Here is a 26,551-nt window from a genome sequence, read left to right as displayed (position 1 = left end):
CGGCTCCGTGTCGTCAAAGGGTCCAGACCAATTGGCAAAAGAGGTATTGTAGCTGGAGTAATTTCATTTGCTAGCCGGGAGATGCGCCTGGCTCGAGGCTAACTGGTGCTAGATTCGGGACAAGGGCGTTAGCCACTATAGCCACTCGGTAGCAGCTCAAAATGGTTCCAAATAACTACTGTGGTTTCTTGTCGTTTTCAGAAATAAAATAACCACACCGTTTGTAAGCATCAATAAAACGTTCAGTTTATTTATTTAGTTTCTTATTTTTCATAATGTGCTATTGAAAACAGATGCATTCTGTACATAATTAGGTACAGTAGTAGGACATTTCATTTGTTGACTTTTCTGAAGTCATAGACATGGGTTGTCACACCAGGCATCATACTCAGTATTGTAGGTGGTGGGTACAGCAGAGTTACATTTAGTGCATTTATAGCATTATAAATATAAAGCAGACATGAAATGAAAATAGTGCAATTCTTACCCCATCTTAACAGAAGAGGAGTCTTGATAGTCTCAGCTACTGTCTTGTCAATGCTAGAAGACTTTGTATTGCGTACAGAATTTAGGTATGTCTGGAAAAACTAAAGCAAAACAATAGACATTGATAATTGTGAAAAACATGTGCTTTTGGATATCCATCAATTTTACTTATATTATTATTTATATAAATTACTTGCATGAAAAATGTCATATTTGCAAGTGGGATTGATACTGATTGTTGTTTCAGTGTGCTTGGAACTGTGCTTGGTTGGTGTGCATGTTTTGTAGTTCTCAAGTCTCAAGGTTGCGGTACAGTAGGTCTAACGACTGACTGTCTGAGGTCGCCATCTAGTGGTCTACAGACATAACCATAAGTATAAACCAGCCTTTACACAATTTCTCAAAATTGTAACATGTTAGGTTAGGGGTCAACCAATAGAGGCAATACTCAAGATGGTTCCAAATAACTACTGTAGTTGCATCTGAAACGGCATCTTATTCCCTATATATTGTACTATATAGGGAAAATGGTAAAAAGGGAAAATGGTGCCATTTTGGACAGATTCCGCGTTTCATACTAAAAAGGGAGAAAATACACAATTTATGTATAAATACATGCTTATGAGGCTTTGAAGACATGATCAAGTAGACCTACAGTACATTTTCCAGATGATTTTCTGTCAACAGTTTATAGATTTTGTGCACCTTGTTATTACTGAGGAAGAACTGAGAATGAATATGAATTATACAATACAAGTAAGTGACGTTAGAGTGCATACATAACGTAGTTAATTGGCTATGCAAGTCATCAGTTAATTTTCTCTTCAGAATGAGATGTGAAAAGCTCCAGTGACTGACTATGATCCTGGAAATCCCTTCTACTTGTAAAATAAATATGTCCTTCTACTAAAATAAATATGATATATCATGCACATACATTTGATTAAATAACTGTGGTAGTAATTCATGTAATTCATATACAGTTTTGTAATGATATAGCAATAATTATCAATTAATGGCATGTGAGTGTTTTTCTATAGTGAGATGCATCCTGCTCTGTGATTTAAGGTCTTGTTTGCTTGGGAAAGCTTCAGGTATGTATTACTACAATGCGAAAACGTACATGTAGCTCCTGTAAGGGTTGGAAGCTCATAAAAATAGTTTTTGATCTACATATTGGCAATATATCATCATTCTCCTTGTCCTCAAGCAGAGCGCTATCACTAGTGAATATATCTATTTTATTCAGATACATGAGTTGACATTTGGGCGATGGTATTACGTTGCATGACGTTCAGTAACGTGCTACTTCAGGTGTCATGTCACAAGCCCAACACTAGAGGTCCCTCGCTCCCAACGAAAGAAAAACAGGACGTGTTACGGACAAGCTTTGATAACATTGGAATAGGTGGATAGGTAGATGAGAACTGAATTATTGTGGAAGCATAGTCTTTATAGGCTACTCATCATTGAAGCGCTGGGACTTTAACTAAACTTTTTTTTTTATCAGAACTTAAAGTGAACTTGTTATCAGAAGTGCTAATCAACTGCTTATATATGTTGAGTGTAATGTAGTGTTTGAGGAGAGAGCAGGTTGGAGCCTGACAGCTTGAACAGTGGGATGAGAGATACAGTCAAGTCCTGTAATGTGGGCTGTACAGTGATAAGGCATGCAATAATACATTCAGGAGAAACTGGAATTGGTTTTAGGGAGAGTTTTTCTGTGTCGTCTAAACGTTTTGAACATACAAATGGTTAATGTATCTCCTCAAGTACAGATTATGTTTTTGGTCATAAAAATAAATAAAAATAAATAAAAAATGACAAGCAAACGTGTGTGGTCTGACTCCTCCTATCTGGGTCCCCGCCTGCGATCTGATTGGTGAATTTAATGGCTAAGCTACTCTGACCTTCTGCTGATACATTCTGTTGAAACATGATAAAGATACACAAGAGCTGTAGATGGCAATGTGCAAGTTTGTGCTTTGATAATGTGCTTTGATGTGCTTTGATTCATGCATACTTTATTCCTCTGTGTCACTATATGAGGCCTACAATACCAGTCTGTTACGGGAACACAATACCAAACAGGCCATGAAAAAAACAAGCTATCAAGCAAGAGAACGTAAGCAATAAAGGAAGAGAACGGTTCTGGTCATTACATACGGTACTGACTAGGTGCCTGAACACATCGGAACAACGGTGGTGCACTATGCTACTGGCCAGTGTGCCCTAATTACAGCAAACGATTTGGTCCAATCTTTAAATCGCGACTCATAGAAAACGGCGGTGGCGGAAGCCATCCAGAAATGGTGTGTAATATGGGAGATATGTCATTGTCATTCATTGCCATGTTCCTCAGTACATCTTTAGAAAGCTTAAGAAACCTTAGAGCTTTAAAGAGAGGAGTTGTTGATTGTGGGGGCTACTGTACTCTACCCTACTGTACTGTACTCTAAGCACATTCATAAATTCTGATTGGACAGTGATTTTAGGAAGAGACCTATGCCACACTATGCAACAGTCTAAGCATTATTAAGCATTAGATTACACTTGTTGTTTCAGAATGTGAACTGTCAGACCTGGACCAACCCATCTGTGTCTGGAAAGGCCTGCCCTTAGTGGAAACACATGGGCTGGTTCAGTGGTGAAAGTTTGGGTTTTACATAACTGTTTGGGTGCTATCGCTAAGTGGTTTTGAGTGCTAATAGCGGTGAGTTAGGGTGGGGGCGAAGAGTGAGGTTTGGGGATGTAAGGGGCGAGAGGGTTTGGTCTGGGTCAAGCTGGCGGTCCGGTCGCTGCTCTGGTTTGTGTTCCTGTTGCGTACTGTTGCAGTGAGTGGCCCTGAGAAGCATCATGTGGCTTTGGGATCAGTCAGGGGACTCTGGGAGGACTCTCCAGCAGGGGGCAGCGTGGGGGTGGGGGTCCATCTTTATCGGGGGGACTCCTCTTCCTCCTCCTCGTCATGCTCCTCTTACTGCTCCTCAACCTCAACCTCCTTCTCCTGCCGTCTCTCTCAGATGCAAGCTGCCCTGTCCCCCTGTCATCCACCTCCTTTTATCTCTCCAGGATTGAGAGGGGCAGGCCTGTGGAGATGGTGCCTATCCAGACAGGAATGAAGGCTGCCGACCCCTGGTCCCCCCGTGACCCCCAGTGACCTCGGACTTCTGACCCCTTACCTCTGAACCACAGCAGTGGCTGCTTCTTATAGAATAAAACAGAATAAAATAGAGTAGAGCAGAATAAAGAAAAATGGTACACTCTTTGAAAAAAGGGTTCTTCGGCTATCTTTTTGGTTCCAGGTATACACTTTTTTGGTTCCAGGTTAGAACCCTTTTTGGTTCCATGTAGAACCCTCTGTGGAAAGGGTTCTACATGGATCCCAAAAGGGTTCTACCTGGAACCAAAATGCTTCTACCTGGAACCAAAAGGGTTATTCAAATGGTTCTCCTATGGGGACAGCCAAAGAACCCTTTTAGGTTCTAGAGAACAATTATTTTTCTAAGAGTGTAGGGAGGGATAGGGACTGCTGAGGGGGTCCTACTCACCCAGGTCTGAGTCTGTGGTAGCTGGGTAGTGATCATTCTATTAACTCTTGAGTCTCTGAGAACTGGAAACACAGAAAATCAAGGATGAATGAGAGAATAGCAAGCAGCAAAATGACCATAGATTCAGGGCCAGATTATTTGGTGGCATACAAGGTCATATTTCATTTTTTCAGTCGCGCTGCACAATTTCAGGAACCGCATTAATAAATTAATGCACAGCACAATTGCAAAAAGACATGCATTGGTTATCAAACATCATGCTGAGAGGAGCTCGCCTGTTGGCTGGAGTTAGCAGAGGGCGGGGTGACCACGCTCTGGTCCAATAGGGGGTTGAGGGGGGTGGAACAGGGCAGGTGAGTGGCGCGCCAGTAGATGTCCAGGTACTCTGCCAGGTGTTCACATGCATCCTCCAGCTGGTTCTCATCCAGGATCACATCAAACATCTCCTGAGAGATGAGATACAGTGCATTCGGAAAGTATTCAGACCGCTCTACTTTTTCCACATTTTGTTACGTTACAGCCTTATTCTAAAATTGATTAAATAGTTATTTTTCCTCATCAATTCAGACCCTTTACTCAGTACTTTGTTGAAGCACCTTTGGCAGTGATTACAGCCTTGAGTCTTCTTGGGTATGACGCTACAAGCTTGCCACACCTGTATTTGGGGAGTTTCTCCCATTCTTCTCTGAGGATCCTCTCAAGCTCTGTCAGTTTGGATGGGGAGCGTCGCTGCACAGCTATTTTCAGGTCTCTCCAGAGATGTTCAAACAGGTTCAAGTCCACGCTCTGGCTGGGCCACTCAAGGACATTCATAGACTTGTCTCAAAGCTACTACTGTGTTGTCTTGGCTGTGTGCTTAGGGTTGTTGTCCTTTTGGAAGTGAACCTTCGCCCCAATCTGAGGTTCTGAGCTCTCTGGATCAGGTTTTCATCAAGAATCTCTCTGTACTTAGCTCCATTCATCTTTCCCTAAATTCTGACTCGTCTCCCAGTCCCTGCCGCTGAAAAACATCCCCACAGCATGATGCTGCCACCACCATGCTTCACCGTAGGGATGGTGCCAGGTTTACTCCAGACGTAACGCTTGGCATTCATGCCAAAGAGTTCAGTCTTGGTTTCATCAGACCAGAGAATCTTGTTTCTCATGGTCTGAGAGTCCTTTAGGTGCCTTTTGGCACTCATAGCGAGCTGTCATGTGCCTTTTACTGAGGAATGGCTTCCATCTGGCCACTTTACCATGAAGGCCTGATTGGTGGAGTGCTGCAGAGATGGTTGTCCTCTGTTAGAGTGACCATTGGGTTCTTGGTCACCTCTTTGACCAAGGCCCTTCTCTCCCAATTGCTCAGTTTGGCTGGGCGGCCAGCTTTAGGAAGTGTCTTGGTGGTTCCAAACTTCTTTCATTTAAGAATGATGGAGGCCACTGTGTTCTTGGGGACCTTCAATGGTGCAGAAATGTTTTGGTACCTTTCCCCAGATCTGTGCCTCGACACAATCCTGTCTCGGAGCTCTACGGACAATTCCTTCAACCTAGAGGCTTGGTTTTTGCTCTGACATGCACTGTCAACTGTGGGACCTTATATAGATAGGGGTGTGCCTTTCCAAATCATGTCTAATCAATTGAATTTACCAAAGGTGGACTCCAATCAAGTTGTAGAAACATTTCAAGGATGATCATTGGAAACAGGATGCACCTGAGCTCAATTTTAAGTCTCATAGCAAAGGGTCTGAATACTTATGTCAATAAGGTATTTCTGTTTGTTATTTTTTATACATTTGCAAATATCTCTAAAACCTGTTTCCGGTTTGTCAATATGGGATATTGTGTGTAGATTGATGAAGAAAAACATTTATTTAATCCATTTTAGAATAAGGCTGTAACGTAACAAAATGTGGAAAAAGAGGTCTGAATACTTTCTGAATGCACTGTAGATGGCAACGTCAAAAACCCAACTCAAATGAACACTTTATCTAAATGATAAGCCTCAAGGGAATGATGCTAACACCCCTAACTGGTGAGTGCACACATTCCATTAGAGTGGAAAGACAGTTTTGTGATTGTTGTATAATGGAAATAAATGTATACGTATTATTTTCATTACATACGGGTGGACACTGTGCTAGTTTGTCTCCTGCCATCATCTGTACGTTGAGGTGTTTACTTTGAGATTTCCCCCGAGATTTGATGAGCCTCTGAAGAACCTGGGAGAGGGGAGAAAAATATTAACTGACTGACTGGCTTACTGGCTGGCTGACTGGCTGACTGTTTAGCTGACTAGCTGGCTGGCTGGCTGACTGGTTGACTGGCTGACTAGCTGTCTGGCTGGCTGACTAACTGGCTGACTGGCTTATTGGCTGACAGTCTGGCTGACTAGCTGGCTAGCTGACTGGTTTGGCGGGCGGGCTGGCTGATTGTCTCGCTGGCTCTTTTGCTGACTGACTGACCGTATGCAGGTAGTGGATCAGTCCTTACCTTTGGAGAGGACACCTTAACATAAACGATGATAGGAGCCAGGGATGTTTTGAGGAGTTGTGTTGGATGGTTGATGGTGTCTGCATCCAGAACTACGAGCTGTAGGGTCTTAGCCAGCTCAAAGATTCTCTCAATCTCACTCTGGACCTCAGCTACCACCCCAACACACAGAGAGAATTACAGTCAGGTGGCACAGACCAACAGAACCACAGATGGCACAGTAAGTACAGAGAAGAGAGAAGAGGAAGTGGGACGTCGGTCCTGAGTGATATTCGAAAGCTCCAAAATGTTAGTAATTAAAGTTCATGAGGGATGCAGAAGTCATCCTCCACTCACCTAGACTGGAGCGTGTGTTGGACCTCTCCATGATGGCCTTCTTGTTCAGAACAGACCTTTTGGCTAATGACAGATCAGCAGTCACCCGCGTGATAGAGATTCTGAAAAGATAGATACATTTAGATGGATAGATTACATTTAATTGGACTATTTAAGAATGCAATTCCTGCCACACAAGCGGGTACACTGCATTCAAAATCAGCGAGTATTTTCACAAAGCAATTTGACAACTTATTCCGTAGGGATTCTGGCTGTACCCACCTCCCATCAAACCTGTGTTTCAGGAAGTCAAACAGGGCCTTCTGCATCATGTCCGTTACCTGGAACACAGAGGGGAGGATGATGATTGGTTAGGAGAGAGCACGGACCCCTGAATGGTCATGGCCAGAGTCATAGAGGTTTTACAATGGACGTCATGTTAGTTTCCTTATTCGTGACATTTTGGTGGTATAACAATTATGAGACCCGCCTCTGACAATTTAGCTAACATTCAAAATCAAATAGCTAAATGATCCATGCTATGGCCATCTTAAAACAATTCCACGTCAGCTTAGAACCCCCACCCCTCCCCCTCCCCCCCAAGGGCTTAGACTTTCTAAATTCTCCTAGCCTGCTACGTTAATTATCCTAACCTGCTGCGTAAGTTCTCCTAACCTGCTACGAAAAGTCCATTCTGGTCAATTTTGACGTAAACTGTATACTATCTAGTCAGAACTATTGTTCCTCACAACATGCTCCCTGGACAGAAGCTTCCTACACACTGCTGTCCAGAGCACGTTATCGGTGACATCACAGACACAGGCCTTCAAATACTGAGTGCATAGACACTTCCTGAACACACCACCCTCCCGATCACAACAACGCACTTACCACCCCCCACTGACCGCTGAGCTGCAGTGAACCATATGATTGGTCAACTGGATACTTATTAAGCCATCCACCATCCCCCCCTCTTCAGGAGGACACATATATATTCTTTGCCACATCTACATACATTTTACCTACATGGTACTTTTCTATACAGCAGTCACATAACAATAATACATTATCAAACATAAGCTCTTTAATCCCACCCCTCAGCCACTCTCAGCCCATCCCACCTATCACCATAGACCACCCTCGTTTGGTTTCCATATGCCATATATTTTTCAATTGTGCTGTGATGTATTACATGAATTTTGAACCTATCTAATCGCATAGTATCCACTGATTGTGAGCTCAAGATGAAAACTTTTCCTACGAGTATTATTATATTATTGATTGATTGAATATGGATTTCTAAATTGCCCAACACTGCTATTTGTAAGGTTAATTTTAAGTGAATGTTGTGATTTTTTCTGTGACCAGAAACAAGCTACATAGGAGCAATACCAATACTCTTTGCAGAAAAATCTACAGAGCTGAGATTGTTGTATGCCCCTTATATTGGCATCAGTGGAGGCTCCTCAGAGGAGGACATCCTCCTCAGTGAAATTTCATAAAAATAGTAAAACATTAAAAAAGTTATCATTTTAGATAAAGGTGTATTAAACATATTCATATGTCACCAAATAACTGTTTAAAATACACTGTTTTGCAGTGAAGGTCTACAGTAACTTCAACAGTACTGTCTGGTGTAGCACCATTGTGTAGCCGGAGGACAGCTAGCTTCAGTCCTCCTTTGGCTACATTGACTTCATTCATGGTAATTATGAGCACTTCCGGAGGACGTCCTCCAACCAAATCAAAAATGTTGCAGTATAAACTGACATGTCCATCCAATCATAGAATTAGGATTAGAGAATGAACCTAGCGAGTTGTATTGGGATTATGCCACAGAGCATTATGGGGGTTCTATGTGTTGAGAAGCTTGGTGACATTGTTGGATAGGGATTAAGAGTGAAAAGTGATTAGTTTACAATTTTTTTATATTATTCAATTCAAATTAGTTTTTTCAATTACAGGACACGGAGGAAGTATATTATAAATTGTTTTCTTGGTTTTAGAACTTTATTTTTGTGTCCAGTTAGTGCAATTTATTTAAATGTGACTTGCTAACTTCAGTAGCTAGCTAGCTAACGTTACCAGGGCGAGTGTGCAGTTTTCTCCGCCAGAATGGTAGAATGGCCAACGCTGACGAAAACGTTGTGGTCTTTTTGTTGAAGAACCTCTTTCATTCTCTGGGGTACACGGTGCGATTTAAAAGTGAGGGTCGACCTCTGCCTGAGATAAGTTTCATGAAGAAGGATGAAAAGGTGAGGGCGTTCAATACCAACTGGTATCAAAAGTATATCGCTGGTTAACAGGGAGCCTATCATCAAGCCGCCTGTATTGCTGGCCTTGTCCGCTCTTTGGAAAATCTGAGCCTTGGTCAAAAGGTGGGTACAGTGACCCAAATAACATAGATCGTTCAGCAGGCAGCTTGATAATTGTTAGCTAGCCAGCCATCGAGGTTAGCTAGCCAGCTATTTCCGTCCCCCGCGACGCCATTTTTCCTAACCCAGCCAACTATTACCGACGAGCAGCATTGTTGAAACTAAATACACTACAAGGAACGTCTTGATTAGTGTTATGTTAGCTAGCTAGCTACAAAGTTGCTTTGTATCATGACAAGGTGTAGTACTGAAACTACCGAGGTTACCTAGCCAGCTACACGTTCAAAGTCAACAACGCAGCCACTGCTAGCTAGCCTACTCCACCAGCCAGCAGTACTGTATCATTTTAGTCAATAAGATTTTTGCAACGTAAGCTTAACTTCCTGAACATTCGAGACGTGTAGTCCACTTGTCATTCCAATCTCCTTTGCATTAGCGTAGCCTCTTCTGTAGCTTGTCTACTATGTGTCTGTCTATCCCTGTTCTCTCTCCTCTGCACAGGCCATACAAACGCTCCACACCGCGTGGCCGCTGCCACTCTAACCTGGTGGTCCCAGCGCGCACGACCCACGTGGAGTTCCAGGTCTCCGGCAGCCTCTGGAACTGCCGGTCTGCGGCCAACAAGGCTGAGTTCATCTCAGCCTATGCTACCCTCCAGTCCCTAGACTTCCTGGCGCTGACGGAAACATGGATTACCACAGATAACACTGCTACTCCTACTGCTCTCTCCTCGTCTGACTACGTGTTCTCGCATACCCCTAGAGCATCGAGCCAGCGGGGTGGTGGCACTGGAATCCTCATCTCTCCCAAGTGGACATTCTCTCTTTCTCCCCTGACCCATCTGTCTATCTCCTCATTTGAATTCCATGCTGTCACAGTTACCAGCCCTTTCAAGCTTAACATCCTTATCATTTATCGCCCTCCAGGTTCCCTTGGAGAGTTCATCAATGAGCTTGATGCCTTGATAAGTTCCTTTCCTGAGGATGGCTCACCTCTCACAGTAACCTCCCCACGTCTACCTTCGACTCATTCCTCTCTGCCTCCTTCTTTCCACTCCTCTCCTCTTTCGACCTCACCCTCTCACCTTCCCCCCCTACTCACAAGGCAGGCAATACGCTTGACCTCATCTTTACTAGATGCTGTTCTTCCACTAATCTCATTGCAACTCCCCTCCAAGTCTCCGACCACTACCTTGTATCCTTTTCCCTCTCGCTCTCATCCAACACTTCTCACTCTGCCCCTACTCGGATGGTATTGCGCCGTCCCAACCTTCGCTCTCTCTCTCCCGCTACTCTCTCCTCTTCCATCCTATCATCTCTTCCCTCTGCTCAAACCTTCTCCAACCTATCTCCTGATTCTGCCTCCTCAACCCTCCTCTCCTCCCTCTCTGCATCCTTTGATTTCCTCTGTCCCCTATCCTCCAGGCCGGCTCGGTCCTCCCCTCCTGCTCCGTGGCTCGACGACTCACTGCGAGCTCACAGAACAGGGCTCCGGGCAGCCGAGCGGAAATGGAGGAATACTCGCCTCCCTGCGGACCTGGCATCCTTTCACTCCCTCCTCTCTACATTTTCCTCTTCTGTCTCTGCTGCTAAAGCCACTTTCTACCACTCTAAACTCCAAGCATCTGCCTCTAACCCTTGGAAGCTCTTTGCTACCTTCTCCTCCCTCCTGAATCCTCCTTCCCCCCCCCCTCCTCCCTCTCTGCGGATGACTTCGTCAACCATTTTGAAAAGAAGGTTGACGACATCCGATCCTCGTTTGCTAAGTCAAACGACACTGCTGGTCCTGCTCACACTGCCCTACCCTGTGCTTTGACCTCTTTCTCCCCTCTCTCTCCAGATGAAACCTCGCGTCTTGTGACGGCCGGCCGCCCAACAACCTGCCCACTTGACCCTATCCCCTCCTCTCTTCTCCAGACCATTTCCGGAGACCTTCTCCCCTACCTCACCTCGCTCATCAACTCATCCTTGACCGCTGGCTACGTCCCTTCCGTCTTCAAGAGAGCGAGAGTTGCACCCCTTCTGAAAAAACCTACACTCGATCCCTCCGATGTCAACAACTACAGACCAGTATCCCTTCTTTCCTTTCTCTCTAAAACTCTTGAACGCGCCGTCCTTGGCCAGCTCTCTTGCTATCTCTCTCAGAATGACCTTCTTGATCCTAATCAGTCAGGTTTCAAGACTGGGCATTCAACTGAGACTGCTCTTCTCTGTGTCACGGAGGCTCTCCGCACTGCTAAAGCTAACTCTCTCTCCTCTGCTCTCATTCTTCTAGACCTATCTGCTGCCTTTGATACCGTGAACCATCAGATCCTCCTCTCCACCCTCTCCGAGCTGGGCATCTCCGGCGCCGCCCACGCTTGGATTGCGTCCTACCTGACAGGTCGCTCCTACCAGGTGGCGTGGCGAGAATCTGTCTCCGCACCACGTGCTCTCACCACTGGTGTCCCCCAGGGCTCTGTTCTTGGCCCACTCCTATTCTCGCTATACACCAAGTCACTTGGCTCTGTCATATCCTCACATGGTCTCTCATATCATTGCTATGCAGATGACACACAATTAATCTTCTCCTTTCCCCCTTCTGACAACCAGGTGGCGAATCGCATCTCTGCATGTCTGGCAGACATATCAGTGTGGATGACGGATCACCACCTCAAGCTGAACCTCGGCAAGACGGAGCTGCTCTTCCTCCCGGGGAAGGACTGCCCGTTCCATGATCTCGCCATCACGGTTGACAACTCCCTTGTGTCCTCCTCCCAGAGTGCTAAGAGCCTTGGCATGACCCTGGACAACACCCTGTCGTTCTCCACCAACATCAAGGCGGTGACCCGATCCTGTAGGTTCATGCTCTACAACATTCGCAGAGTACGACCCTGCCTCACACAGGAAGCGGCGCAGGTCCTAATCCAGGCACTTGTCATCTCCCGTCTGGATTATTGCAACTCGCTGTTGGCTGGGCTCCCTGCCTGTGCCATTAAACCCCTACAACTCATCCAGAACGCCGCAGCCCGTCTGGTGTTCAACCTTCCCAAGTTCTCTCACGTCACCCCGCTCCTCCGCTCTCTCCACTGGCTTCCAGTCGAAGCTCGCATCCGCTACAAGACCATGGTGCTTGCCTACGGAGCTGTGAGGGGAACGGCACCTCCGTACCTTCAGGCTCTGATCAGGCCCTACACCCAAACAAGGGCACTCCGTTCATCCACCTCTGGCCTGCTCGCCTCCCTACCTCTGAGGAAGCACAGTTCCCGCTCAGCCCAGTCAAAACTGTTCGCTGCTCTGGCACCCCAATGGTGGAACAAGCTCCCTCACGACGCCAGGACAGCGGAGTCAATCACCACCTTCCGGAGACACCTGAAACCCCACCTCTTCAAGGAATACCTGGGATAGGATAAAGTAATCCTTCTAACCCCCCCCTTAAAAGATTTAGATGCACTATTGTAAAGTGGTTGTTCCACTGGATATAAGGTGAATGCACCAATTTGTAAGTCGCTCTGGATAAGAGCGTCTGCTAAATGACTTAAATGTAAATGTAAATATAAATGCCCACATCAGGTTCAAGCTTCTGGGAAAAAGCTGCATCGATCATGACAAAGGTCTGCGTATTCAAACTGCGCGACACAACGAGATGTTCTCAAGCGGCTCATCAACACCACTGCGTTTTTGGGCATGCAAGAATGTTCTTTTAGAGGACACTACGAGAGGGACAGTTCCGCCAACAAGGGAAACTACAATGAGCTTGCAGAGTTAATTGCACGTAACAATGCTATACTTGCAGAACATATCAAACTTTCGACTGATTTGATAGTTTCCGTCGCATCATCCGTTTCGCTTGCGCTCAAGTAGGCTTTCCACTTTCCTCCGGTATTTATTTAGCAAAGATGAAAACACATAATCGCTCCGAACAGACACAAGCAAAAACGAATGATATAAATGTTGCAGCAGCCTAGCCTACACCTAAATATTAGAGATCTGACATGCTGCATGGGATGAAAACTAGACCATTTTTCAGTCTGATCAACTGTAGGTTACTAATAAGAACAGATGCATACAGCCTATGTGCGCTGTCCATTTGTTCAGGGTAACTAATTGGTAACGTTATATATTCATAGTCCATTTATGTATCAGGAGAAAATATGAATGTGATCAAATTTGGTTTATATTCAAAATTGAGCTGGCTAGGCTGCCTATATGTTTTCAATCCAAAATGATTAACTGGAATCAATCAATCAACATAAAAGCGATGACAGATGTGAAGACATTTTTTATAAGGCCTGCAGTTGCATAGGCCTGCATGATGCAAACATTCAAGCAAACTGTGATAAGACCAATGAGTTAATTGCAAACTTTCAATTGAAATTGGTTGTGGTAAGTTAGTTTAGATTTTTTTGAGATACTGTATGAATACCAAGCATGTCTACTTCACCATCTTCTCGTTGTATTGGTAAACTAGCAATACGTAATATGATACACTTGTCATAATTAGGTTTTAGTCCAGAGAGACTAGAAAAGTGATCAAAATCTTCATTGAGACTGTGCAGGGATCTAGATTGCGGACTTACTTGCGGAAAGAGCATCGGCAAACATTGACACTGGATTTCTAACCCCTTGATGTTCTTGTTGGATCTAGCATTTTGATGGCGATAATAAATAAATATGGAGATGGTCAACTGAATGTCACTTTATATCTGATTTGGCCATTGTTCACCAAAAAATCTCTCTCTCGGCCTCCCCTTCTCCCTCCCACCCTCCCTCTCTGAAATACTTAGAAAGTCAAGGAACCAAAATCTCTATATCCTTTATTAAATAAGGACAGATCTACGTGTGTGGTCTGTTTGTGTAACTATAGGAAGTAGACAACATGGGTCTGAGTGTTCCTTTCTTTCCATCTCATTGAAGACAATGTTAGTCTGACTGTGGCAATGGAGCTTAGAGAGCGGTAATCTCTGTGGAGGAGCAGACAGAGAAACCTTTGCCTGGCCCAGCCTGTGTGTGTGTGTGTGTGTGTGTGTGTGTGTGTGTGTGTGTGTGTGTGTGTGTGTGTGTGTGTGTGTGTGTGTGTGTGAGTGAGAGGCGAGGCGTGGCCGTCTATAAAAAATAAAAATAAAAAGATGCCTTGTGAAATAGGGGATAAAACCAAGAACTCCTACCGCTGCAACTTCCCTGCTGTCTTGGAGAGGGAGAGGAGAGAGGGAGAGAAGGAGAAAGGGAGAGAGAGAAAGGCAGAGAAAGACAAAGAGAGCGAGAATGAGAGAGGAAGAGAGAGACGAAGAGAAAGGGAGAGAAAGACAGAGAGAGGGAGGGATGGAGAAGGAGAGAGAGAAGGCTGACGTATGCCTCCGGAGCATCCCCAAAGCACATCACCAGAGAAAAGCATAAATATTTCACAGACACACAAAACAAACGGCTTGGCTCTCAGCCTCCGCAGTCACACAGGAGAGAGAGAGAGAGAGAGAGAGAGAGAGAGAGAGAGAGAGGGGGTGAGAGAGAGAGGGGGAGAGAGAGAGAGGGAGAGAGAGAGAGAGAGAGGGGGTGAGAGAGAGAGGGGGAGAGAGAGAGAGGGAGAGAGAGGGAGGCAGAGAGAGGCAGAGTGAAAATGTTAAAGCAGAGAGAGATTTCATCTAATTATATGCCTTATAGTTGTGCAGACTTGTTTGTTAGGCGCAAGCTAAGTCAAGCTCATTACAGACAAATGGCATGCGGTATCATCTTATATCCCTTATATCTCTACACATCTATTGTATTCTGTATGGGGCATGTACAGTATAAGACATAGACTACTTGTTGATTTTCTATGTGATTGTGAGTGGGCAGCACATGATTCATATAGTTACTGTATCATCATGTAGTGTAATTTGATCATAATAAGTTTATGGAGTTGGCCTAATAGCTAATGGAATGGAAGTGTGTGTGTGCGTGCATACTTGTGTGTCTCTGTGAGGGTGTGTGTGCGTGCGTACTTGCATGTCTCTGTGAGGGTGTGTGTGTGTGCGTACTTGCGTGTCTCTGTGAGGGTGTGTGTGCGTGCATACTTGTGTGTCTTTGTGAGGGTGTGTGTGCGTGCGTACTTGCGTGTCTCTGTGAGGGTGTGTGTGCGTGCGTACTTGTGTGTCTCTGTGAGGGTGTGTGTGCGTGCGTACTTGTGTGTTTCTGTGAGGGTGTGTGTGCGTGCGTACTTGTGTGTCTCTGTGAGGGTGTGTGTGCGTGCGTACTTGCATGTGTGTCTATCGACCAGCTTCTCACCTCATAGCCTTTCAGGGAGGGCCCCACCAACACCACCGGCCTCATGGAGGGAACAACATCATAGGGTGGGAGATGCTCTGTCTGCACAGGAGACACACACATTGGGCTTGGAACAACTTATACTTTAAAGACCATAATAGAGCCCTGAGTTTTTCCTGGTCAGATCATGTGGTCAGGGAAAACTCTGGGCCCAAGCATAACCTAACCTCATACAACCATCCGGAAGTTTCGCAAGCTTACATTCTGTTTCGCTTAGGGTTGCAAAATTCAGGGAACTTTTAATAAATTCCCTGGTTGTCTGCCCATTCCCTTGTTATTCCGGGAGCCTCCAACCGGGATTTGGGGAAAATCAGGAAATGTATTGAAAATTCCCGAAATTGTTCTACACGGAGCGATAATCAGTCTGGTAATTACAAGGCTAAGCATAAACCCCCCCCCCAGTCATTGAGAATAGGATCTACCAAAGTGTAATTAAATAAGAACAAGAGACTGTGGAGTAGAGTATTTTACACATCAAGAAATCAATCAATCAAATTGTATTTGTCACACGCGCCGAATACAACCTTATCATGAAATACTTACATACAAGCCCTTAACCAACAATGCAGTTTTAAGGAAAATAAGTGTTCCGAAAATATTTACTAAATAAACTAAAGCAACAACAACAAAAAAGAAGTAGCAAAAAAAGTTACAGAATAAAATAACAATAAGGAGGCTATATACAGGGTGTACCATTTTTATTCCTAGATCTGACACACAGTAGAATAACCTGCATGACCAACATACCTGCTTTTGCTTCTGTTTGGCTTGTAAAAACAAGAAAACAGATTTAGCATTAAAGCGAAGACGCATGTCTATTTATGGGGAGCAGATGGAATAGCGTCTGAAAAGAGGATATCCTGTGGCTCCCTTTGACACCCATTCATCCAGTAAAAAGCAGCAACACTGTTGGAATCTGAATTTCAGGCATTCTTCCTGAATTGACTTAATTCAACTCGGGATACTGTGCACATGGTTGATTCTAATGAATAAACAGGCTTTGCTACATAGCGTAGTATAGAATTGTATTGTCCATCCATGATGGACATTTTTCTTTGCCATCACTTTACATAAATCAGGTACGAGAAAGAAGCGTGAGGTCAATCACCTGCAGATGGTGGTGTGGACCTCCAGCTGGACGATGTGTTCGCTGCTTTCCTGTAGGACAACAACATGGTGCGTGAGAACAAGTTGAGGATTCAAGGACTATACAAGCATGTTATCTTTCCTTGAATCCTCTCCTTGCTTAACATAATACACTGCTCAAAAAAATAAAGGGAACACTTAAACAACACAATGTAACTCCAAGTCAATCACACTTCTGTGAAATCCAACTGTCCACTTAGGAAGCAACACTGATTGACAATAAATTTCACATGCTGTTGTGCAAATGGAATAGACAACAGGTGGAAATTATAGACAATAAACAAGACACCCCCAATAAAGGAGTGGTTCAGCAGGTGGTGACCACAGACCACTTCTCAGTTCCTATGCTTCCCTGCTGATGTTTTGGTCACTTTTGAATGCTGGCGGTGCTTTCACTCTAGTGGTAGCATGAGACGGAGTCTACAACCCACACAAGTGGCTCAGGTAGTGCAGCTCATCCAGGATGGCACATCAATGCGAGCTGTGGCAAGAAGGTTTGCTGTGTCTGTCAGCGTAGTGTCCAGAGCATGGAGATGCTACCAGGAGACAGGCCAGTACATCAGGAGATGTGGAGGAGGTCGTAGGAGGGCAACAACCCAGCAGCAGGACCGCTACCTCCGCCTTTGTGCAAGGAGGAGCAGGAGAAGCACTGCCAGAGCCCTGCAAAATGACCTCCAGCAGGCCACAAATGTGCATGTGTCTGCTCAAACGGTCAGAAACAGACTCCATGAGGGTGGTATGAGGGCCCAACGTCCACAGGTGGGGGTTGTGCTTACAGCCCAACACCGTGCAGGACGTTTGGCATTTGCCAGAGAACACCAAGATTGGCAAATTCGCTACAGGCGCCCTGTGCTCTTCACAGATGAAAGCAGGTTCACACTGAGCACGTGACAGACGTGACAGAGTCTGGAGATGCCGTGGAGAACGTTCTGCTGCCTGCAACATCCTCCAGCATGACCGGTTTGGAGGTGGGTCTGTCATGGTGTGGGGTGGCATTTCTTTGGGGGGCCGCACAGCCCTCCATGTGCTCTCCAGAGGTAGCCTGACTGCCATTAGATACCGAGATGAGATCCTCAGACCCCTTGTGAGACCATATGCTGGTGCGGTTGGCCCTGGGTTCCTCCTAATGCAAGACAATGCTAGACCTCATGTGGCTTGAGTGTGTCAGCAGTTCCTGCAAGAGGAAGGCATTGATGCTACGGACTGGCCCGCCCGTTCCCCAGACCTGAATCCAATTGAGCACATCTGGGACATCATGTCTCGCTCCATCCACCAACGCCACGTTGCACCACAGACTGTCCAGGAGTTGGCGGATGCTTTAGTCCAGGTCTGGGAGGAGATCCCTCAGGAGACCATCCGCCACCTCATCAGGAGCATGCCCAGGCATTGTAGGGAGGTCATACAGGCACGTGGAGGCCACACACACTACTGAGCCTCATTTTGACTTGTTTTAAGGACATTACATCAAAGTTGGATCAGCCTGTAGTGTGGTTTTCCACTTTAATTTTGAGTATGACTCCAGCAAAAAAAATTAAGAAATTGTATGAAATGTATGCATTCACTACTGTAAGTCGCTCTGGATAAGAGCGTCTGCTAAATGACTAAAATGTAAATGTAAATGTAAATCCAGACCTCCATGGGTTGATAAATTGGATTTCCATTGATTATTTTTGTGTGATTTTGTTGTCAGCACATTCAACTATGTAAAGAAAAAAGTATTTAATAAGATTATTTCTTTCATTCAGATCTAGGATGTGTTGTTTAAGTGTTCCCTTAATTTTTTTGAGCAGTGTATAATAAATATATGGCAGTAAGCAGACGCTTTTAGCCAAAGCTGCCAACTGTGCTTCCGTCTGACATGCAAGGAATTCCTTGCTGACGTTTTGAGGAGGCAGAGAGAGGATGGTAGAAGAGGACAGAAGAAATCAAGGAAAGACTACTGAGAAAGAGATTTTGAATGTAGCATGGGGATGTATGAGAGAGGATGAACCCTGACCTCTGTGCCTGTTTTTGTTCCTGTTTGATCCGCATGGCCTCCAGTTTCACCGGGCTGGGGATGAAGGTGATGTCCGCCCCCTCCTTCACCAGCCGACCGATCCACCAGTCATTGCTGTATTTCTGCAGACAAAGAGACAAAATGGACGTCAGTCAAGTCAAAATGAAACTGCTGTCAATGCTGTTCCAACAATATGGCAGCAGTGGTCAATGTGGCTAATGTCTTAGTAACTGAAGTGAAAGAGATGCCTGTCAAAGTCATGGTCTTCCATATTGTCAACGTGTAAGGACTATGTTACGATAGCCACTGGTTAAGCGAAATGTAATTCGAGTGGAGATAATATATGTGATCGTGATATGGTGACAGGGATTGTTGATGATGATGCATACGGAACTCCACTCACCTCTTTTATATGTAGAAAGTCTTTGGTTTCAAAGTTGATAGCAGCACCTTGGACAGGACAGTCCCCATCTAGAGCCCCACAGTAACTCACGTTGGTCTTCACTGCAAATGCTACCGTTTTCGCCTGGGGAGGACAGAGAGAGACACAACATATATGAAGTGTTTATGAAAGGATTCTGTTACCGGACGATATTCCATCCTATGGGGATCTCTCCTTGGCTCTCTGGACCTGAATAACTCTGCTTCATTTTTTGTATTCGACCCTTAGTTGCCTGAGAACACATTCACATTTACAGTCAGAGGAATAGTTGCATTGGAGAAGGGAGCTTGAAGGAGGGTCACTCCCCTTAGCTCTCTCCAGCTGCAGTTGGGCCTGAATAAACTCCTATATAAACTCTACTGACTAAAGTTGAACTCTTACCATAGCTCAGTTGGGCCTGACGTTTGGCTTCAAGCTAAGTCACTAACTAAACTCCTGACTCTGCTTACTAACTCTACTAATCTTGGCTCTATGACTAGCGGGTGGAGGAGAGGTTGCTTATCTTGGCTCTCTGACTAGCGGGTGGAGGAGAGGTTGCTTATCTTGGCTCTCTGACTAGTGGGTGGAGGAGAGGTTGCTTATCTTGGCTCTCTGACTAGCGGGTGGAGGAGAGGTTGCTTATCTTGGCTCTCTGACTAGCGGGTGGAGGAGAGGTTGCTTATCTTGGCTCTCTGACTAGCAGGTGGAGGAGAGGTTGCCTACCTTGGTTCTCTGACTAGCGGGTGGAGGAGAAGTTCCCTACCTTAGCTCTCTCCAGCTGCAGTTGGGCCTGGCGCTCGGCTTCAAGCCGAGACGCCTCGGGGTCGTCCTCCAGGGACACGTCGGAATCCGAGGGTCTACTAGTGTAGGAATCAGCTGAACCCTAGAGAGAGGGAGGGAGAGACAGAAAGAGAGAGAGAGAAGACAGAGACAGAGAGACATAGAAACAGAGAGACGGAGAGAGGAAGAACGAGAGAGTCAGCCTACAGGAAGGGGAGAAACATAACACCACACAGGAGCCCATTTCCTGTAAACTTACTTCGACTGTATTGCTGATAATGTTTCTATCATTCAAATCCAAGCTCTCAGTGTCACCCATTATGTCAGATCAGATGGCTTTATGTGGACTCCCTGCTCCAGTACCTGAGAGGAGCACGTTCTGTCCCTTTACCTGCTGCAGGTACCTGTCTGGCCTGGCCCTGCACCCATGTGACCTGCCTAGCTGGGAATGGCAGTTCCAGTTCCTCTTCAGTTCCTGCTTTCCAAAGCAGTCCTCTCTGGGGAGCATGTGTGTGAGGCAAGCACTGCAACAACATGCAGTACATATGATAGCGTTCCAATGTTTATTTACTGAAGTGAATGATAGGAAACCTTGTATTATATACAGTACGTCTACCGTCGATTGTGCTGCAATAGATGCTGCAACCACATTCAGCCACAAAGGAGTACACACTATTCTGAACATACGTGTATCTTCTAATCTAAACAGTATTCTGAAGTTCATATCGCCCACCATCAGTAAGTCACCACACAATCACAGCCATAACTTTGGAGACACGAAGAGCATAACCAGGGTAGGTATCAAGTTATTAAAATATCTCAACACTTTCGGAAAGAAACCTGGTTAAAGGAAGAGCAGTCCAAGACACTAATTGCCTCATCGTATCAGCTCACTGTCAGACAAACCTGTCATGGGTAAAAATACATCTCCCTCTCCTCGGTCAGTCCTAAAGCCAACATGCTCTACACTCACCGTGACCACTTTCCAATCCCCGTCTCCTTTCAGTCCCAGCTGGCCCCACACACACCAGAGGAAGACTGACTCCTCACATGCCAGGCTGATACACATAAACACCCACACACACCACTTCCAAATACAGCTCCAAATATAGCTCAATAACAACTGCACAGCAGCAGGCAGCCTTCTCTTTTTTCACCTGTCTCTCTCTCTTTTTTCTCCACCCCTCCCTCTTCCTCCCTCCCTCCCAAGTCATTTCTGCAGGCTCGATCCAGAGCACAGCTTTTCTCTTTTTTTTCTCTTTTTTTTTACTTGTCTTTCTCCACCCCCTGCTCCCCTTCTTCCCCTCTCTCTCCCCCATCCCAAAACATTATCGGGCTTGATCTTTTTCTTTCTTTCTTTCTTTCTTTCACCTGTCTCCTCCCCATCCCCTCGTCCCAAAATCATTTGGGCACCAGGCTGGATTTAGCGCGATCCAGAGCGCAGTGTGGATATCATTTATATATCAAAGCGTGCCGAGAGGGGCTGGCGTCTAAAGATACTTCGACCGCAGGAAGAAACAAAGCAGAATTAACAAGAAAAGACCCTAGTTTCGTTTGGTTAGTAGTGCTGAGGATGAGACTAATACATAATACCCTGAAAAATATATTGTGTGTGTTTTAACATATCATCTATGCTAACGCTCTACAACTTGTTATAAGCATCTATGAGCCTTTATAATGCCTTATAATAATGATTAGCGGTGCTGAGGATGGGAGTGGCTAATACAGTAAACGGTTGCATGTGTTTCACATTAGATGCCTTTCTGCATGCAGGTGTAACCCCAACCGCCATGTTCTTATGCTATCTGGGGGGGGGGGCAACCAATGCCATATTACAACCTATGTGTGGTGATAATTGCTTTCTTTGCACTGTAACCTGTTAATTCATATGCCCTGTGACCGTGATACATGGACCTAAAGGACGAGACAATAAGAAGACACAGTGGCAGAATAAATTCAACCACACCTTTTAAAAAAAAAAATTTAATCACAAAACCGGATAGCAACCTCTGTCCAGTGAAGTCCACAAAGCATATTGCATGTATAGTAACAGACAGTTTCATGACCTACAGCACGGTCAAGCAAGTTAATGTTTCCGACATTTTCGGACCGCTAAACAGCTATTGATTTAGAACCACAGAGAGTTACCGCAAGTCGCAAAGAAAACAGGAGCTGCTTCCACTATTCCAGCACCATTTCATCTTTAACATGTCAACATCATGAAATCACCTCTGCTTCTTCTAATACAGTGACAATTTAGTCCAATCAACATAAGCTAAATATGATGTGGCTGTCCATGGTTCTGATTTCTGTATGTGTGTGACTGTGAGTGTGTGTGTGTGTGTGAGTGTGCGTGTGCGTGTTCGTGCAAGTAGAACAAAAATGTTGACTCACCCTACTTGTAGAGAAACGCCAATGCCATCCTTCTCTCGTTCATGTTGACGAAACGGTCTATCACTCTGTCATACAGTACACACTTTTAGTTTTTGTTGTCCTTGGCTACCTGGCTAAAATGCTTGCTCGCTAGCCTAACTTCCATTCATGGGCAACATTAGCTAGTTAACTTTAGCCTTCTACATCGAGCTACATATTCAACTTCCATCCTATCAGGACAGGGGCACAAAAATGTAGGAATTAATGGTTGGATCAGAATCGCCGTTATAATCATTGGCTAGTACGGAGAATTATGTAAAACCACAAGTACAAGTCCCTATCTCCATCCATGGCTAATTTAGGAAAGGGACAATTTTAGCTAGCTGGCTAAGCTAGCCCACTCAGGTAAACAACACAAATCAAGTTTTTCTGTCAATGACGTATGCTATCAATGGGATTTCATAGGAGTGACGCCAAATCCAAGCTGGCTTCCCTTGACAATTTTTTGGGGGTATTCCAGGACCATTCATGGTTGAGCTCAACACTGAATGGCCAGATGGGGTGGCCAGATGCTCGCTGGCTTCGTTCACCTTCAATGCTATAGGCGGCAACAATGTCATACTCATTTGGACCAGACAACATCAGATTGGTGTCCTACACATAGAGAGACAGAGGGGCGCTGTTTTGCTCGCTCGGATGCTTTCTCCCGTGAGATACATTCAGCCTCTTGCAAATTGAAGGAAAATTATGAAACATGGTCAATTCCCTTGGCATCCCATGAATACACGCCATTGCTCTCTTTCCAGTAGCAGCAAGTTGGATCACCGGCCGGATTCTGTCAAGTTCCACCCCGTGCATCCTCAGAGTAAAGTGTGAGAGACGGGAGGAGAGAGGAAAGAGGGTCGGGAAGAGCAGGGAAAAGGAGGGGAGAGGGGTAGAGCGGAAGAGGGATAGACTCGATGGATATAAAGGCCCTTTCTCTCTCTGACACTGTCCTGGTCTCACAGTCTCACACCATAGCTAGAGTATAGAATCTTAGAATATCTCTTAGATTAGTCCAATTTCCACTTCCCTGGTCTGTGAATCTGAGCAATACCAAACCCGTTGTTCGCTTTTGCCAAGAACTCCTTATTGTCAGACACCAGTTGAATTCTATCATTTTCAAACGATGAGCCAGCTTGTTATTCTGAAGGCTACTGTATCGCCTATAACAACAATCACAGCAACATCCACCATATCTCCTACCAGGGCTTTAAAAGATCCTCCTAAGAAGTCACTGCCAACCACACAACACTGAGATCAGATCAATACAGTCATGTGATACTAGAAGAGACACAAGATCCTAGAAGGGGATGACATTCAGTTGGCGTGGCTGCAACATATGTGGTGTAGCGAGAGAGAGAGAGAGAGTGAGCGAGAGAGAGAGAGAGACAAAGGGAGCGAGAGACAGAGAGAGAGAGAGACGAGAGAGAGAGAGAGAGAGAGAGAGAGAGAGAGAAATAATGAGTAACAATAACTTGGCTATATACATACCAGAACCCAGTCAATGTGCAGGGGTAGGGTTGCTACCCTTGCACATTGCCGACAGTAGCTACCGCCCTCTCACAGACACACACATTTCACTTATTCCTCTCTGACAAGAAAATAATAAAGCATCTTCTATTTCACACAGCAACAGCGAATAATACATGAGGTCGTAACAACATAGTCTGTCCAGGTGGTGGCACCCCACACACAGCAGTCAGTTGAGTCAGCATCTCTCAGTATTTAACTTATTTAACTAGGCAAGTCAGTTAAGAACAAATTCTTACTTACAATAACGGCCTACACCAGCCAAACCCAATTGTGCACCACCCTATGGGACTCTCAATCACAGCCAGTTATGATACAGCCTGGATTTGAACCAGGGTGTCTGTAGTGAGGCCTCTAGCACTGAGATACAGTGCCTGTGACTGCTGCGCCACTCAGGAGTCCTGTATAGATACTAATAATACCACTTTCCCCCCAATAACAGTTCAGACAGTCTCATGGACAATTTCCATTCAACCGCTCAGATTCTGTTTTTGTCAACCCGTGTTTATGTTGATTGAGATAACACGTTGTAGTTTGAATTTGTTTTATATAAAATCTCTTATGACATGTCATACTTGTTATACCATTCTATATCTTTTAACTGAATTGATCCCCTTTTATAATTTCAAAACTCAGGATTCAGCACAAATGTCTCACACAAGATAGCAACAGCAACATGCAAAGTACAAAGTGGAGCAGAGAAAGTCCAGAGAGGGGAGATGGGAAGACGTGTTCCTGTATACCTGACAAGGAAGGGGAAAGGCAGAGGAAGAGTGGGGATAATGCTGACAGAGTGAGTGAACAAGAACAGGCTTTCTACTGAGGTAGGTAGAGCACGTTGAAAACATGAGGAGGGGTAGAGCACGGAAGAGAGGAGATAGGGAGTGGTACCAGAGGAGAGGAGAGGAGAGGAGAGGAGAGGAGAGGAGAGGAGAGGAGAGGAGAGGAGAGGAGAGGAGAGGAGAGGAGAGGAGAGGAGAGGAGAGGAGAGGAGAGGAGAGGAGAGGAGAGGAGAGGAGAGGAGAGGAGAGGAGAGGTAGGAGGAGAGTGAGGAGGAGAAGAGCATTAGAGCATTAGATTAGAAGAGAGGTACCAGATTGTGGAAACAGAGAGCAGATGGAAAGACAGACAGATGGCCTAACGCTGCAGAGAGAGAGAGAGAGAGAGAGAGAGAGAGAGAGAGAGAGAGAGAGAGAGAGAGAGAGAGAGAGAGAGAGAGAGAGAGAGAGAGAGAGATCGAGAAAGCAACAGAGAGCAACACAATACCTTATTACCGATGAGTCCTGTAGCGCTCGAGTCGGACATGCTTCTACCGCTGCCTTCTCTCTCTTCCTCTCCATCTCACACATGCAGACCCCTCCCCTCCTCTTCTCCCCCAGCCTCCAAGCCCGTCGTTAGTTACAGGGAGAGAGAGAGGCAGTGCGCTCAGGCTCGGCCTAAGTGCTCCATTCTGACGTTAGTGCACTGCCTGCCTGCCTGCCTTGGCTGGGCTGAATGCCTCAACAGCCATTTCCTATACAAAATGTATGCCCTAACTGCAGTACTGGTGCTTAGTGTGCCGTATACGCCCTCTCACTGGCCGGGTTGGTTCTGCTCTAGTATCTCTCTCCCAAGCTTCAAACACTTTCTTTCTCCCTTCTTTTCCTTCCTTCTTTTTTTGTTCCTTTATGCAAGACCTTGTTCCTTTCTTTCCTCTTCTCTCGATTCTTCTTCTTCTACACACCCCTCCAGTTACCATGACACTGCTTATCCACTGTACTGTAGTGTACCCCTTCTCCCTTCTCTCTAGTCTGTAGAACACACGGACCTCATTTCTCCTGGCAGGTAAAATACAGCCCTGTCCTCTGCAGGAAGGAGACTATATTTATTTTCTCCTGCTTGTAACTGTATTTAGAACCCCTCCCTTTTACATTACACATATTCCCACTGTTTACAACACATCCCCCTCTATATGATCTCTGTGATAACGCTATGATAACCTCGCTATGTGATAACGCTCTATGATAACCTCACCATATGATAATCTCACTATGTGATAGCCTCTATATGTGATAACCTCTCTATGTGATAACTCTCTATGACACCTCTCTATGTGATAACTATATATGATAACCTCTCTGTGTGATAACGCTCTATGATAACGCTCTATGATAACCTCTCTATGTTATAACCTCTCTATGATAACCTCCCTATGTGATAACTCTCTATGTTATAACCTCGCTAGGATAAACTCTCTATGTGATAACGCTCTATGATAACCTCTCTGTGTGAGAATGCTTTATGATAACCTCTCTGTGTGATAATGCTCTATGATAATCTCTCTATGTGATAACGCTCTATGATAACCTCTCTATGTGATAACGCTCTATGATAACCTCTCTGTGTGAGAATGCTTTATGATAACCTCTCTGTGTGATAATGCTCTATGATAATCTCTCTATGTGATAACTCTCTATGATAACCTCTCTATGTGATAACGCTCTATGATAACCTCTCTATGTTATAACCTCTCTATGATAACCTCCCTATGTGATAACTCTCTATGTTATAACCTCACTATGATAAACTCTCTGTGCGATAACGCTCTATGATAACCTCTCTGTGTGATAATGCTCTATGATAACCTCTCTATGTTATAACGCTCTATGATAACCTCTCTATGTTATAACCTCTATGATAAACTCTCTGTGCGATAACGCTCTATGATAACCTCTCTATGTGATAACTCTCTATGATAACCTCTCTATGTTATAACCTCTCTATGATAACCTCCCTATGTGATAACTCTCTAT

General features: G+C 45.1%; 1 protein-coding gene across 2 annotated transcripts; it reads right to left on the bottom strand.

The window, feature by feature from the left end:
* Positions 1-224: 224 nt before the first annotated feature.
* Positions 225-25,674, bottom strand: LOC106567011 (voltage-dependent L-type calcium channel subunit beta-4-like). Of its 2 annotated transcripts, none has more exons than XM_045693303.1 (14): positions 25,026-25,674; positions 19,798-19,917; positions 19,017-19,139; positions 18,614-18,735; positions 16,580-16,629; positions 16,219-16,238; positions 15,433-15,513; positions 7,101-7,159; positions 6,840-6,940; positions 6,504-6,655; positions 6,137-6,232; positions 4,310-4,480; positions 4,035-4,096; positions 225-3,690 (listed from the first exon to the last, which is right to left on the bottom strand). In XM_045693303.1, the coding sequence occupies exons 1-13, from the start codon at positions 25,062-25,064 to the stop codon at positions 4,067-4,069; spliced, it is 1,164 nt and encodes a 387-aa protein (XP_045549259.1). In that variant the 5' UTR covers positions 25,065-25,674; the 3' UTR covers positions 225-3,690; positions 4,035-4,066. The 2 variants fall into 2 exon arrangements, with proteins under 2 accessions (XP_045549259.1, XP_013991254.1); XM_014135779.2 differs by having other exon boundaries at positions 225-3,687.
* Positions 25,675-26,551: the final 877 nt, after the last annotated feature.

This window comes from Salmo salar, chromosome ssa13, assembly GCF_905237065.1.
Source record: "Salmo salar chromosome ssa13, Ssal_v3.1, whole genome shotgun sequence".
NCBI classification, from domain to species: domain Eukaryota; kingdom Metazoa; phylum Chordata; class Actinopteri; order Salmoniformes; family Salmonidae; genus Salmo; species Salmo salar.
Note: the sequence above shows the minus strand (reverse complement) of the source record. Positions and strands in the feature narration are given on the sequence as shown.